The sequence below is a fragment of the Styela clava genome, chromosome 3, assembly GCF_964204865.1.
Source record: "Styela clava chromosome 3, kaStyClav1.hap1.2, whole genome shotgun sequence".
NCBI classification, from domain to species: Eukaryota; Metazoa; Chordata; class Ascidiacea; order Stolidobranchia; family Styelidae; genus Styela; species Styela clava.
Window position 1 is genome coordinate 8,278,089 of NC_135252.1, and position 15,179 is coordinate 8,293,267.

The 15,179-nt window shown below is 35.8% G+C and overlaps 1 protein-coding gene across 2 annotated transcripts; it reads right to left on the reverse strand.

The window, feature by feature from the left end:
* Positions 1 to 62: 62 nt before the first annotated feature.
* Positions 63 to 7,738, reverse strand: LOC120342179 (uncharacterized). 2 transcript variants are annotated; one of them, XM_078110642.1, is made up of 13 exons: positions 7,209 to 7,738; positions 6,789 to 6,919; positions 6,163 to 6,246; positions 5,909 to 6,045; positions 5,544 to 5,672; positions 4,749 to 4,858; positions 4,038 to 4,143; positions 3,207 to 3,315; positions 2,632 to 2,828; positions 2,207 to 2,309; positions 1,639 to 1,827; positions 1,089 to 1,412; positions 63 to 1,025 (listed from the first exon to the last, which is right to left on the reverse strand). In XM_078110642.1, exons 1-13 carry the CDS (start codon positions 7,691 to 7,693, stop codon positions 517 to 519), a joined length of 2,613 nt encoding a protein of 870 aa, XP_077966768.1. In that variant the 5' UTR covers positions 7,694 to 7,738; the 3' UTR covers positions 63 to 516. The 2 variants fall into 2 exon arrangements, with proteins under 2 accessions (XP_077966768.1, XP_039266830.2); XM_039410896.2 differs by having other exon boundaries at positions 63 to 1,412; positions 7,209 to 7,737.
* Between the last annotated feature and the right edge of the window lie 7,441 nt (positions 7,739 to 15,179).

The following is a 15,179-nucleotide window of genomic DNA, read 5'->3' on the forward strand; positions in this document are numbered from 1 at the left end:
AACCACATAGTTAATATATACGGTATACCAAAATACGCTGTTTACGAAAGCAAACTGCTGCATAAATTAATAATCTTTAATTCCGGTTTGTGGGAACATGGAAAAATGGCAGTGAGAAACAGGAAATATTCTTTATAATTGGCTAGAAAAGTTGCAATATGGTTTTTCCTTCAAGTGAGTATATGCCATACCACCAATCGTTGTGCAAAGCTTTAGTTTTGCAGAAGTGACAATGATCCTTTTCGGGAAAATGTTCTTTTGCGACTCTACCCCCAATAACTTGGAAGAACAAGCTTAGAATAATGATATTTGAATTGTACACTGTAACATATTGTAGAACCATGTTCATTATAAGCATCTCTGAAAAAGGGAAAATTTTCCAATTGAACTTGATTTTTATTGTTAAATGCAGTTTGGTGGTGTGTTCTCTGGGGGAGAGAAATATCATTGCTGCCTTTGAAAGATGCATTGCGACATCGATTGTCTACAGGCAGCAAGTTTGCATCCATTTCTTTTCTAAGAAAGGTCTTCGGTTTTAACAACAATATTTGAGTCCTCTGTTTTTTGATTCGGTTCAACATTTTTCTCTTCAACTACAGCAGGGGTTTCTTCCAAGTCCTCATCTCTTGGTTCAGGTTTTTCCATTTTCAGTTCAACAGTCTTCTCCTCAATTACCGCAGAGGTCTCTTCTGGGACCCCTTCTTTTGGTTTATGTTTTTTCATTTTCAGTTCAACAGTCTTCTCTTCAACTACCGCATGGGTTCCTTCTGCGTCCTCATATTTTGGTTCAGGTTTTTTCTTTTTCAGCTCAACAGTCTTCTCCTCAACTACCACAGGAGTCTCTTCTGAGTCCTCATCTTTTGGTTTAGGTTTTTTCTTTTTCGGTTCAACAGTCTTCTCTTCAACATCCGCATGGGTTCCTTCTGCGTCCTCATATTTTGGTTCAGGTTTTTTCTTTTTCAGTTCAACAGTCTTCTCCTCAACTACCACAGGAGTCTCTTCTGAGTCCTCATCTTTTGGTTTACGTTTTTTCTTTTTCGGTTCAACTACCGCATGAGTCCCTTCTGAGTCCTCATCTTTTGGTTTATGTTTTTTCTTTTTCGGTTCAACAGTCTTCTCTTCAACTATCGCAGGGGTCTCTTCTGGGACCTCATCTTTTGGTTTCGATTTTTTCTTTTCTGTTTTCTTTTTTAGTTTTTCTTCTTTTTCAAGACGTTCTTTCTCTCTTGCTTCTTCCATTTCTTTCTTTGTTCTCCTTTTTCTCTTGGGTTTAACAGGAGTGTCACCAGCAGGTGATGCTTGTGATGCGTCACTTTTTCTCTTCCGTGGAGTTCCAGTACTTGAACGTTTCCCTCCGCTAGCTTTAGAAAAATCAGGATCTGACCTGGTGCATTGAGGACACATCCATAAACCTTTTAGAACAAATTTAAATATATTTAAAAAGTATTAAAAGATAGTTTATAGGCGCTGCTATAATATGTAATCTACTATTTTGCATAGCCAATGCAAAAACTGTGCTCACGACTGGGCATAAACAACATACCGAAGTCCCAGAATGGGTTTGGTAAAATTATGCATGGACAAAAAATAAACTCAGATGTAATATGGGCTTAAAGGAAAATACTGGGAATAAAATACCTGAAGGAAGATTTCTCAACCCAACACAAAATGTGTGATATCCTCTGTCACATCTATCGCAAAACATCATTTTATCTTCATGATGAGGTTTACTGCAGTATGTGCATGTCTTACATTCCAGGCATTGCCAATTGTAAGTTACAATAACAGAAACAAGATCTTTACTCATGTCCAGGCAAGATGGATGACCTGAAAATTTTTTTCAGAATTCACAGCTAGCAAAATAAAATTGAATAAACGATATTAACAAAATGTTGCACTAAGCAATGCCTGAAAAAACTGAAATATTCAAAATTGGTTATATTAAATATACTGAATTTAGGAAATTGACATCCGGTAGTCGAGACCAAGGAAGTTTCAGATACCTTCTGATAACCTAAAAAACAGTCAAATAATCTTTCAATTTTCTGGACATCATTATTTTATCAGTTTGAATACTAATACGTACAAAATTATCTGTTGCAAATGGCCCAATATAGTTTAAATTGTTTGATTTTGGCCCAATCCCAACGTTCTACACTAGACAGTCAGATCATCTGGTCTGGGCCAGAATAAGTATAATCCATACCATAGTTATCACATTGTGAACAAGATATCAAATCCTCCGGTTCTTCTTTCTTATTTGAGGTTTCATCTTTTAGGCAAATGCCACAGATTGGTTTATCTATATCCTAAACAAGTTGAAAAAATGTTAAATACTTGATGATGATGTAAAAATCTTGAATCATGATTGACATGAACAAGAGATAGATCAGATATACAAAAGCTGATTAGTTCACAAGTTGAATGAATAAATATTAGATACTCGTAGAAGATAAAAATTTGTAAGAATGCTAATAAACAATTCAATATAGGCATAGTAAGAAGAAATGATGAAAATATCTTAAATCAGGATTGGTATGAACATAAGACCCAATATTCAAAAGCTGATTAGTTTACTGGTTGCTTTGAGTAACAGCCTGGTAACCGTCATTGTGAAAACATAAAACCTACATCAATATAACTCATAGATACATCTTTATCTGGTTCTTCCTTTATTGCTTGATTTTTTATTGATGCATTTCTGTCTTCATCTGTATTTTGAATTTCTGTTACTGTTGTTATTGTTGTGGAAGACCGATCTCCCGTTTCTGTGTTTCCCTTTTTCGGTGCTTCATCAGAATTGTCCGATGATGCAGAAACAGTGGAATCTAAAAACAGAAAAATTATATCTGAATACATAAAACTGATTTCAGAAGCAAGTAAATAAATCTAAACAAGCTGAAAGATGAATAATAATGATACTATGCAGGAAATTCAGTTGTATTTCAATAATCTTGCCAGAAGATTACGCTCCCTCTAACCCCCAAACGCAGTGTTCGAAGTTATAAAATGCCATGGGTAGATTGTTTCCAATCTTGGGTTCAAAAGACTCACACTATCTCACACAGAGTGCTCTTAGTTAAGTGAATAATTCCATTCTTATTCTTCTAATTAAAATTTTAATTTATTGGAATTGTGATCATATTCTTTGGTAAAGTTAATTTATTTAAACGCAAGATTATATTGAATAAGTGTAGAATTTCCACCTCTTGGACCATTATCCTTATCTACTCGAGATTCTTTCGTGTGACCATCTTCATCAATTGACCTCAAACTCTTGGAATCTGCAGTTTCAGTGTCCATAGATTCCTGTTCCTGGAGTAAAAATATTTCAATCACGGTAATATAAGAAATCTTCAAGTACCTATTATAGCATAGGGAGTGTATCAAAAATATCATGTCCAATGTACTAGCCATCTGCCAAAGTATTATATCTAACCTAACCTAGAACATAGAATGAATTCCACTTGATATGATGACTTTGACCATTTGTCCCACAATATATATATACTGTAACACAGAACAGTGGGACAAGCAAAATAGAGATAATTGCGAGGCACAGTATTTTTCAGACATGTTTGAGATAACATTATACCTATATGTGGAATGACAATTTTTCAAAAAAATATATAATCAATAATAAATATTAAGACAAAATCATGGCACTTGAGGGAACTGAATCAACCTAAATAAAAATACGAAAATATCGGGCGAAGACCGAAGGCTTATCAATCGAAAGTTTGGGGATTCCCCAAAACAGAAACTGCGGTTTCGATTCATCCGCTCTTACTCCATAGCGACACCATGTGACCCATCACTAATTAATTAATAACTCGCTAATTATACGACATAATTCATTTAAAATCAATAGGATTCTGGTCCGAGATATGATGAATGAACATGCAAAATTTGGAGCAGATTCAACTTCGCTTTCGTCAGATATAGCGTGTATCTAACAGACAAACACACAGACAAATACCTATCATCATACTTACTGATCAAGATCGATAAGTAACAATATAGGTAGGGTAACTCACTGAAGCATCTGAATCCATAGAATCAAGTAAGTCAAGAGGTGGTGGAGGAGGAGGTCCATATACAACAGTATTCAGTGGAAAATAGTTTAGTTCATCAGATGTATACCTAAATGAAAAATATTATAAGAGCAAGTATTCAAACAGAGATGTGTTTCCAAACAAACCAGTAGTCAGGTGGTATTAGGGAGGCCTGAGCTATTGACCGACTCTGCAAAGTTGACTCAAGTCATCCAAATGAAATGACTCAAAATGAGGCTCAACTGAATGGTTGACTTGATTTTGGACTCGGTTCGGATGACTCGTCTGGGCTGAGATTTCAGGGACTCCATTAAACACTGTATTTCTTCAAGAGCAATTCTGAGTTGAAAATCAATCCTAAGTGATTCAAGAGTCTTGCTGCACACTAACACAAATATATTTCTGTAACGTTTTTGCCGACCAAGTTCAGACTACTTCAGTAAGTAATGAAGTTCAATGTGGAAACCTCTATTATCCAACCAAAAGATGGTGTCGAGAACGGCAATTCACAGATCATCTGCTTGATAAATTATTTCCCATTCATCCCAGTAGCTGTTTATAGTAGCATGCATAATTCATACTTTTTGCTTCAGATAACAAAGTTTAGTTCGAGCATATTTTTATGATAGCTGAGCTTGTAGAAAAATTTTGTCAACATGAAATACAATATTTTTAAAATAATTCAGTACATACTTTTGACAATACTCTTGGAATTGTCCTGGAATCAAAGCACAAGGATATAAACTAGGTCTTGTGAAATCAGGATGAACTTTCTTCATTTTTCGCTGAGGAATTTGTAGCACCTGGAAAATGAAATATAAAACATCTGTTTGGTGACAACTAATTAAGATATAACCAATGAAGATAAGCGATAGGTTAGGATAGGATTCACACATTTATCCCGGGGAGAGGATAGATGATAATCGACTAAATTAATTATCACATGCTGAACCACAGCCTCCCACCCAGTTCTATGTCAATAATTGGTATGGGATTAGTCAGTTATTTGTTTCAGATGCATGACTTTACGGTGGAGAATGCCGTATTATTTCCGTAATATTTTATTCAGATTCAAGAGAAACAATAAGAGGCTATTACGAGGAATCACACCCTCTTGTCCAATTACAAATGCATATTATTTGCCCAAATATATAACTCAGCAATCCCCAAATTGTCTGTCAGTGTTGCAAAATAATATGTCACAAATAATGTGTCACACAAAGATAAGAGTGTTAAAGTTAACATTGAAAATAACGTACATCTTGAGATATCGAATAGTTGCATTATGATCGTTTATATGCACAAATCAAGTTCGGGTCTCGTAATGATCAAATATGCATGTATTATAAAATATGCATGTCAATTTCAAGCTAGTCTTGAAATGAAATATTTAAAACTTTATTTTAAACAAAAAAATTGAAATTGTCCATTACAGGCAGAATGGTCATGAACATAATCATGAACATGATAGGTAATACCCATGCTTACATTAGTCTGCATGTCATAATACAATCCAAATTCATCTCTTCGTTGCCTGTTGAGTCTGGCATTAAAATCTGATACCTGTTTCATTGCCTTCTTTAAATAACTTGGCATCTGTGATTTTTCAACAGTGGGCTAGAACAAAAAAGTATCAATATTATATTTCAAAATAATCGAGAATTATCACAAGCGGAAAGTTCTAAAACAAAAGTGATAAGTTAATTTCAATAGAATCACATAGCTATTAGATTAAAGCTTATTAGTGATAATAACAAGAATACAAGACAGTTACTTATACAGACTGTGAGGAGACCAGAGACCAAATAAATAGAAAATAACTTCTTATGCAAATATTTAAGCTGGTATCATACTGCAGAGTACTGGAGATGTTTCTTCTTAATACTTTCCTTTCTTTTTTCATCCAAGACATTGACATATTCTTGATATTTATCAGGATATTCTCTCATCATCAAATCACAAACATCACGGCTTCGAACTGCTGTCAAACCTGAAATGAATACATTAAAAATGTAAGGCTGTAACAAACAGCAATACTGGAATATCAAATTAGGTAGACATGGAAACACATAGTTTTCAAAGTTAATCCAAATATGTGTGTATCTACCTAATGTTACTTGAACTTCGCTGACTAACATATTCAACATCAAGTGATTTAGTTCTCTCGCATCTAATTTCCGCCGTTCAATTTCTGTCAAAAAATATGATGTTAGAACAAAAATGAAAGTTAATTCGAAAGCAATATTACAGAAATTCAAAAATATGATATTATATTCCAACTTTTCATTTTAGCATTACATTTATATAAGCAAAAATATATTTCCTTCGATATGATGGCATTGATTTAACCCTATACAACAGGGTCAGCAAATGTGAGTTCAAGGTCTCTTTCTTGGAATCCAAATCAAAGCCAGAGTTACATTTTCAAATTCACAAAAGTCACGAATTTAAGTGGAACCTCATATAGTAAGGAGTTGTCATTTCAGATGTCTGAGAGTCCATAGGTAAAACTTTCACTTCAAACTTAAGGTTACAAAAGTCAAATTTTCATATTTCAAATTTTGCTACTATAACGTCAAGAGAACGAGCTTGTTTTGTAACAAAGATTTGCAGTCAAGATATTTGTAACCAGGAATCAGCTTCTTGAATGGCCTTTAATTCAAGAAATTCTTCTCTGTACATAGTGATTGAAATCTCATATCATATATATATATGAACAACGTAATCTGTAACCTGGATATTTCCTTTTGAAAGATGTTATGCTGAGAAAAGAACTGATTTGTTCTTGTATCATATAATAATCTCCTGTACCATCATTTGGCCATTGATATTCTATCACATCTGCTGCAGTCAGTAGCGAGAATCTAAAACAAAAAGTCAATATCAATAAATTGGTCTAAATGTAAAAATTATGGTTGTAATGAATCATAGGTGTAAAAAATTCTAAATAAATGTACATAATAGCTTATATAACAATATAAATAATTATTAATACAATCTACCGTAATATAAATTCATATAGATGAGAGCAAAGGATATCTAGATTGGTAAATCTGTTGCAAATGCAAAAGAATGTACTTGTGATGCTATTCATATGTGTGAATCACACTTTAATTTGAAACAAGCAATAAAAAAGGGAATGTTAATAATTACGTGTTTTTCTGTTTTAAAATAGGATCGATAGATCGTGTTGTTGTTATACTTGATGCCATCGAATCTTCATTTGTTGAAATGTCGGGAACGTGGCCATTAATTGGGGTACTTGCATGTGTACAGGTATCTGGTGTGTTTGGCCACGAGTCTGGAATACCTTTACTGTCTGTATTTTCATTCTGCATTATTTCCATTGTTTCGATATCTTCCCTTGACAATCTTCTGTCACTACTGTCTTCATTCAATTTAGCATCAATACATTGATATGAATCAGTTCGCTCAGAAGGTTTAATTGGAGCAAAGACAGTTACTAGATCCTTCACATCTTCAGTGGTTTGTGTGTCTGAAATTGGCACTTCAATCACAGGTACAATTTGTGCAACAGATTGTCCACCTTGTCCACCAGTATCTTTATTGTTAGATGAGCCATCAACAACTGGTACATGTTCAGGTTCAGAGCCAGGAAGTGGGTCACTTACTTCCATAATGTTCAGATTTTATGTCCTATTCCAGTTATAATATGATTCAAATGATAACAGAATTAAGAAGTAAAAGAAGATGGTAGTTTGGCCAAATACTGAAAGATGAATCTCGGGCCAACTAAAACAAAATATCACTACTGGTATCGGTGTGGCGGAATCTTCATCAGACGAACATCGCTATCAATATTGGCTCGCGCATTCGATTTTCTAACTAGTCGAACTTTGCACAAATTTAAATCTGTCATTCGGTCGTAGGGAAAGTCTGTACACCTTATAATATATAAAATCCTTCCGCGAAAACTAGCAAAATCAAGCCCATTGAGGTGTATATTATATAACATATAATGCGCTGCTCCTAATGCGATCTCGCATTGTGCCCAATGCACTGCTCTAATGCGGCTTCACTTCACTGTGTTCTGTGGCCAATGCGCTGCTCCTAATGCGGCCTCACTGTGCGTAATGCGGTGCCCCTAATGCGCTGCGTGCAATGAGACTTTTAGGCTATCAACCCTTCTCGAGATTGCTTTGCGAATTAGCTTTTCCTAATCCCTGTGCATGTTGATAGGCTACGTATCAGTTCGATTCAAATTATTTAACCAGAGACAATGCATACCGGTACCAGGTACCGATAGCTGTTACTGCTGTACTGTGTTAGGAGATACCGAAATACCGATGTTGGAATGCAACATTTATTTTACTAACTTCCAGTTAATATTGGTGGATGAGGATAATTGTGACCTGGGTATCACAGATCTTTCAGGGCTTCAAAGCACAACTGAAAAACTGACAAATTGCTAGCAGAACTACGGAAACGAGTTAATATTTACAAATTACAACCATGCCTGCAGATCTGCCCAGTAAAAATTTCTGAGTGGCTGGTAAAGTTGATTAGCCAATGTTACAGAAGTAACCAAAGAACTCAATGCTCGAGCACGACATCTATCGCGATGGTTCTTAACCTTTGCACACCTGTCTATACTAGCTTAAAATTCAAAAAAATAACGGAAATTGTAAAGAAGTCCACAATCACACATTTTCACGAGTTAAAGATAAGATAAGATTTTATTTCGATTCATTCGCAAAAACAAAATAAACATATATACACAAAAGCTTAAGACGAAGAATCTGGAAAGTATAGGTTTAATAATAAAATAGGTTTAAAACGTATTAAACGCGTTCACTTACCAAAGAAGAAAGAAAACGAGTCACAAACACAAACAAATAAATAACATGGCGCGGCGGTGTGGCTCAACGGGCTAAGCGTTAGGAATACGCTCGCCACCGCACCTCTAACTACTCTGCGTGGGTTCGCAGGTTCGAATCCCATGCAGGGATGGTTATGTGCGAGAGGATTGCTGGACTCCTCGCCGTCGTTGGGTGGTTCACGTAACCGCTGGTCGGTTACGGCTTCCTCCACCACCAAGTCCATGCTTCCGAAAACAAACAATACAGTAAAACTAATCCCATACCCGACTTGGAATGGTAACCGGACGAGAGGCCGTGGTTCGCCATATGGATAAGCCGTCTTATCGGCTTTCCTCTCCCCCGGGATAAATATGTAAATCCTATCCTATCCTATCCTATATTGACGGCAGTCATTACTCAGGCGTTTCACTTAGTAATCAGGTTGCGTGCAATCTTTTCAATATCCGCTGTGCGTGTGATGCGGCATGTAAAAAAAACAATCCGAAAAATCCTAGAATGAAGTGCGAATGCATGTTTCCGTTCCATGCTCAAACATATATCTAGTAAAATCTACTAAAACGTTAACACACCAATGTAAAAATCGATTGTGAATTTTCAAATATCAGTTCGTGCAGTTTAACCGTAGTAATATATATTTACGGTTTAACATTTGTATATCCGGTCTTCTCCATATTTGAGCAGAGCATAATTTCGTCCATCACGAAATCTTCCATTTTGCACATTTCCAGTCCATCATTAAAAAATCTGCCATTTTTGTTATTTGTTTATTGATGTCACTAAGTCTGGGATTCACTTCTCGAATGCATATCTTCGGCTCGAGGTAGCCACGTCCGCACGCGACGGCGTTCGGTACTGAAAGAGAAAGTTTCCACGTAGTATCAATAATATCGTTCAGTCATCACTACTATTTTATCACACACATATATATATAGACCAATTCTAAACTATACCAAAGTTGTGTATCACTCCCTAATGATTTAAGATGGCACAACAAATGGTAACAACAAATGGGGTTCTACGTAAATTAAGGTATGAACACCTAATCGGTGGTGCCTGCCGGTAACAATTTAAAAATTTTAAATATTACTAAAAAAAACTGAAGTGCATTCATTGCATATTTACATAGGCTGATTAGTATGACTAATATTTTTATTTCTTGCTTTTTTATTGGTGATAATTCCCATTTTCGAAGTGCCTAGCATATGTGGTGACTGAGCGCTTGTGACTCCTTCTAATACTACGTTATAAATATCATTATTAGGTTTACTTGTTTCATTTTGCATGTTCAACATTTGATTTGACTATTTTTAACTAATTTATTATTTTTTTAAAAGTTCTTACGCTCATTTCATCTTTTTTCGGAAGTGCCTAAAAAGGGGCCTACCGGTAACAATTTATTATTCTCAAATACCACAACTAGACTCAAGTGAATTTATTGGGTATTTACCCAGGTTTATTTGTTTCACTTTGCGTGTGCAACATTTCATTTGACTATTTTTTACTAATTTATCATTTTTTTAAAAGTTATTACGCCCATTTTACTTTTTTTTCGAAAGTGCCTAAAAAAGTGCCTACCGGTGACAATTTCTTATTCTCAAACAATCAGGCCGTTAGCGAGACGAGGTCATTTATCTTTCAGTTTCGTAGCGCACATAGGGGAACTACCTGAAAATGATCTTTAGTAACAAATAATACTTTGTTCCCATTTCCATAAGTTGCACGTTTTACGAAAAAGAAGCTTTTACTACAAAAAATATGTACTGTATTACTATCTGTCCTATATTCTCTGCCCTTCCGGTAACAGTGACCAATGAACGCAAACTTCTGCATGACGTAACAACTAAAATTTGATCAGCTGTAGGTGGGGTTTCCGTGGTCAGATGAATCTCAGATATACTGCTCGCTTTGCTTTGAGTTGAATAGCTTTTCCATTGTCTTTTTCAGTTATTATGAGTTAGGTTATTCTAAGAAGGTGTTAAAAAGTATAAGTAAGCTATTAAACACTTGTATGTCCTTACCATGGATAGCAATTTTTGTTGAGCCCTAGCTCATAAAACGTTGTTAAATAGGTACGGTACGGTAAGTCCAAGGAAGGCTAGACCTAGAAAGATATGTCACAAACAGCGATATTTTCATGCTTGTATGGAAAGTTTATATTTAATTTAATGACGATTCTTGACTATCCAGCAACTTATACTATTATATAGGCTACAGCATATTTGATTCAGAAAATAAGGGCCGTTTGTGCGAAAGAGAAAAAAGTAACCAATTTTACTGAAGTCAGTTGGTCTGAACCAGGGGTGGGCAAGGTTTTTGAACCAGGGGCCAAAAATTTTACCCACCTAGACTGACGGGTCATGTAAGTGTAACGTAAAAAGTTACATTTTATTACCAATATTTACAGTGTTATAAAGCAAAGGTGGAAAACAATAGGCCTCGTGCCAAAACTAAATTTAATCGCAATCTCAACAAATTCATTGAGCCATATTATCTGAGACATCAAAATTTGAATTCAGTTTGGTTGTGACAGACTCAGGCGGGCCAAATTGAATTACCGAGCGGGCCAGATTTGGCCGCGGGCCGTACTTTGACCAAGTCTGGTCTAAATTCATAGAGTCTACAAGAACCTGGACAGCAATGATAAGTTATGCAGGGCAATTCCGACTGTGTGATCTATCGAGATTCAGTGTAGATATAGTCTAGTACTCTAGTATGCAAACGCTGCAGGACTAGTATGGTGGCCTATCGTTGTCAAGCGTAAAATTGAAAAAAAAAATTAAAAAAAAATAAAAACCTAAAATAAAAAAATAGTTGTGAAAAAACATAAAAAAAAATAAAATAAACTGAAATGCAAAAAAAATTATAAATAAAAACGAAAATGAAGTAAAAACGGTATAAAAAAAAGCAAAAAAAAAACGTGAATAAAAAGAAAATAAAAAGGTTGACAACGATGGGCCGCCTCGTGGCCCATCGTTGTCACGCGTTTTTATTTTGAGAAAATTTGCTTCTGCTTGGGACCAACGTTGTCATGCATAATCCTACGCGCACAAACGATGTTCCCTGGATTTCTAATTCACTACTGATTTTCTTGAGCAATATTCAATAAATTTAAAACAAAAATGTTCTATAAATTCTTCATGCTACAAGTTCAATTAGAAGTAATATATTTATAACAAGAGAGCTACGCCCAAATATATGGACACGTCTATCGCAGTACAGTACGGTTTACCGTACCGTCAGATCACAGTCTACAAATATATTCACACCAAGCGAAGCAGCACAGTAGGACACAAAATGGCGTCCGATGTCCGCTGAACGTTTAATGATGTCATAGCAAACAAAAACAAATCTCACAGAGCTATCAGAAATATTTAAATTACAGTTCTTCCCTTGCAAATTTTACGTTGTTTTCAGTAGAACTGTAACAAAAAGCAAAGAGATGAGAGCTGAATTCACGGCGGTACCGGTACCTAACGTAGGTGCGGTACTGAGTTAGCAGTCAGCCAGCATCTTACCTGTACACTGTAGGCCATATACGGTAATTGATCACAGAACAGTTGTTCCCTTGCAAATTTTATGTTGTTTACACTTTAGGACAGATACCGTAATTGATCACAGAACAATTCTTCCCTTTCAAATTTTATGTTGTTTCCAGTAGACTCTCATCAAAATAAACAAATATAGTAGGCTAAAAGTGCTACAACGCTTGCATTACTGCACTGGTAGAACCGTGAAAGAATAAGTTACGGTAATTTCATTGTGGTAAGACACCGGTACCGGCACCAGTACCAGTATCGTACTTACGTACTGAGCTACCAGTACCGGTACCGAACCTGTAGGTCTGATATTCCGTTCCGCATACGATAGGCTATAAAACTTGCATTGCAGCATTAGTAATACCGCGGAAGGAATAAGTCAATTTCACTGCGTTACGGTACCGGTATGGCAACTTACCAGTACCGACCTACAGTAGCTGTAGTACTGAGCAAGACAATCGATCGCGAAACCGCTTGAAATAAGTGTAAAACAGTGTTCCCATGAGTAAAAATAAATACCGCGAAATTTTGTATGAAATATCATATCTCATAGGATTCATATAAAGTTTAAGAATAAATAAAAGTAATAGCCTTCTGGGGAAAAATATAATCTTTACTCACTGAAAATTTCAAAGCAATTGGTCCAGTAATCAACGAGAAAAGCGATTTTTTCATAACGATACCAAGAAGAAGACAAATAAGAACAAGAGAGCTATGCTCAAATATATGGACACGTAGAGTCACATAATTTTGATGACGTCATAGCGAAAAAAAAAGTAATAGCCTTCTAGAGAAAATTTTTATCTTTAACCACTAAAAATTTCAAAGCAATTGGTCCAGTATTCGAAGAGAAAAGCGACTTTTTAAAAACGTGTCAAGCGGTACTGAGTTAGCAGTCAGGCAGCATCTTACCTGTACACTGTAGGCCATATACGGTAATTGATCACAGAACAGTTGTTCCCTTGCAAATTTTATGTTGTTTACACTTTAGGACAGATAATTGATCACAGAACAATTCTTCCCTTTCAAATTTTATGTTGTTTCCAGTAGACTCTCATCAAAATAAACAAATATAGTAGGCTACAAGTGCTACAACGCTTGCATTACTGCACTGGTAGGACCGTGAAAGAATAAGTTACGGTAATTTCATTGTGGTAAGACACCGGTACCGGCACCAGTACCAGTATCGTACTTACGTACTGAGCTACCAGTACCGGTTAGCAGTCAGCCAGCATCTTACCTGTACACTGTAGGCCATATACGGTAATTGATCACAGAACAGTTGTTCCCTTGCAAATTTTATGTTGTTTACACTTTAGGACAGATAATTGATCACAGAACAATTCTTCCCTTTCAAATTTTATGTTGTTTCCAGTAGACTCTCATCAAAATAAACAAATATAGTAGGCTACAAGTGCTACAACGCTTGCATTACTGCACTGGTAGGACCGTGAAAGAATAAGTTACGGTAATTTCATTGTGGTAAGACACCGGTACCGGCACCAGTATCGTACTTACGTACTGAGCTACCAGTACCGGTACCGAACCTGTAGGTCTGATATTCCGTTCCGCATACGATAGGCTATAAAACTTGCATTGCAGCATTAGTAACACCGCGGAAGGAATAAGTCAATTTCACTGCGTTACGGTACCGGTATGGCAACTTACCAGTACCGACCTACAGTAGCTGTAGTACTGAGCAAGACAATCGATCGCGAAACCGCTTGAAATAAGTGTAAAACAGTGTTCCCATGAGTAAAAATAAATACCGCGAAATTTTGTATGAAATATCATATCTCATAGGATTCATATAAAATTTAAGAATAAACAAAAGTAATAGCCTTCTAGCGAAAAAATTAATCTTTAACCACTGAAAATTTCAAAGCAATTGGTCCAGTATTCGAAGAGAAAAGCGACTTTTTAAAAACGTGTCAAAGAACAAGAACAAGAACAAGAACAACAACATAATATTGAAACGATCGTTATGTCCACTACGTGTCCAACAAGAACAACAAAAATACCAAAACGATCGTTATGTCCACTAACGTGTCCAATAATGATAAGAGAATATAGAATTGAGTACGGAAATTCGGGAAATTTGTTTTTACGTGTAGAAGGTAATTGAATTGGGGAATGCTGCTCAGTTGTCCAGATACTCTTGCGATACCGGTACCGTCTGATCGTACCTGTCTGTACCCATGCAAACTGATTGTCTGTGGAAGTCTGATTTTAGTCAGACGAAACGTTTCAGTAATAAATTTGTGTTGGTGCGCAGCAAGACTCTTGAATTGCATAGTTCTTATGCTGTGTTGTCGTAAACCAATGGATATTGATTTTTTGGGAATCCCCTTATATGCAATTTTGCATCAGGATTTTAGCCGAGTCCTGTGTTTTTGTGCTCACGATGTTAATTTGTGACTTCATCGCATAAAATTGATGCGTTTGATGGATTCTATAAAATGAATGCAACTTTTCATACTGTGTTGTTGTAAACCTATGGTTATTGATTTTCGGGGAATTCCCTCAAATCCAATTTTTGCATCAGTATTTTTGAAGCATGTTATACAGAAAAATGTGCAACTTTCGTTAGTGTGAACAAGCTGTAATGCGTTCAGTATGTTCATTTTAATACAAAACTGAAACTCGTCACAAAACTCACTTTCTAGGGCAGGCTTTTTAGGGCCTCGTCTCACGGCCTAAAAGCTAGATAAAAGCAGCCACTGGTATCTAACAATATCTTTTCTTGC

Bases quoted from the DNA above. Each gene is read 5' to 3' on its own strand.
- LOC120342179 (XM_039410896.2), bottom strand. From the start codon at position 7,693: ATGGAAGTAAGTGACCCACTTCCTGGCTCTGAACCTGAACATGTACCA. The intron at 3,316-4,037 runs GTGAGTTACCCT...TTTTTACTCCAG, and splicing joins CTATGGATTCAGATGCTTCA to GAACAGGAATCTATGGACAC. The intron at 2,310-2,631 runs GTAGGTTTTATG...CAACTTGTTTAG, and splicing joins TATCTATGAGTTATATTGAT to GATATAGATAAACCAATCTG.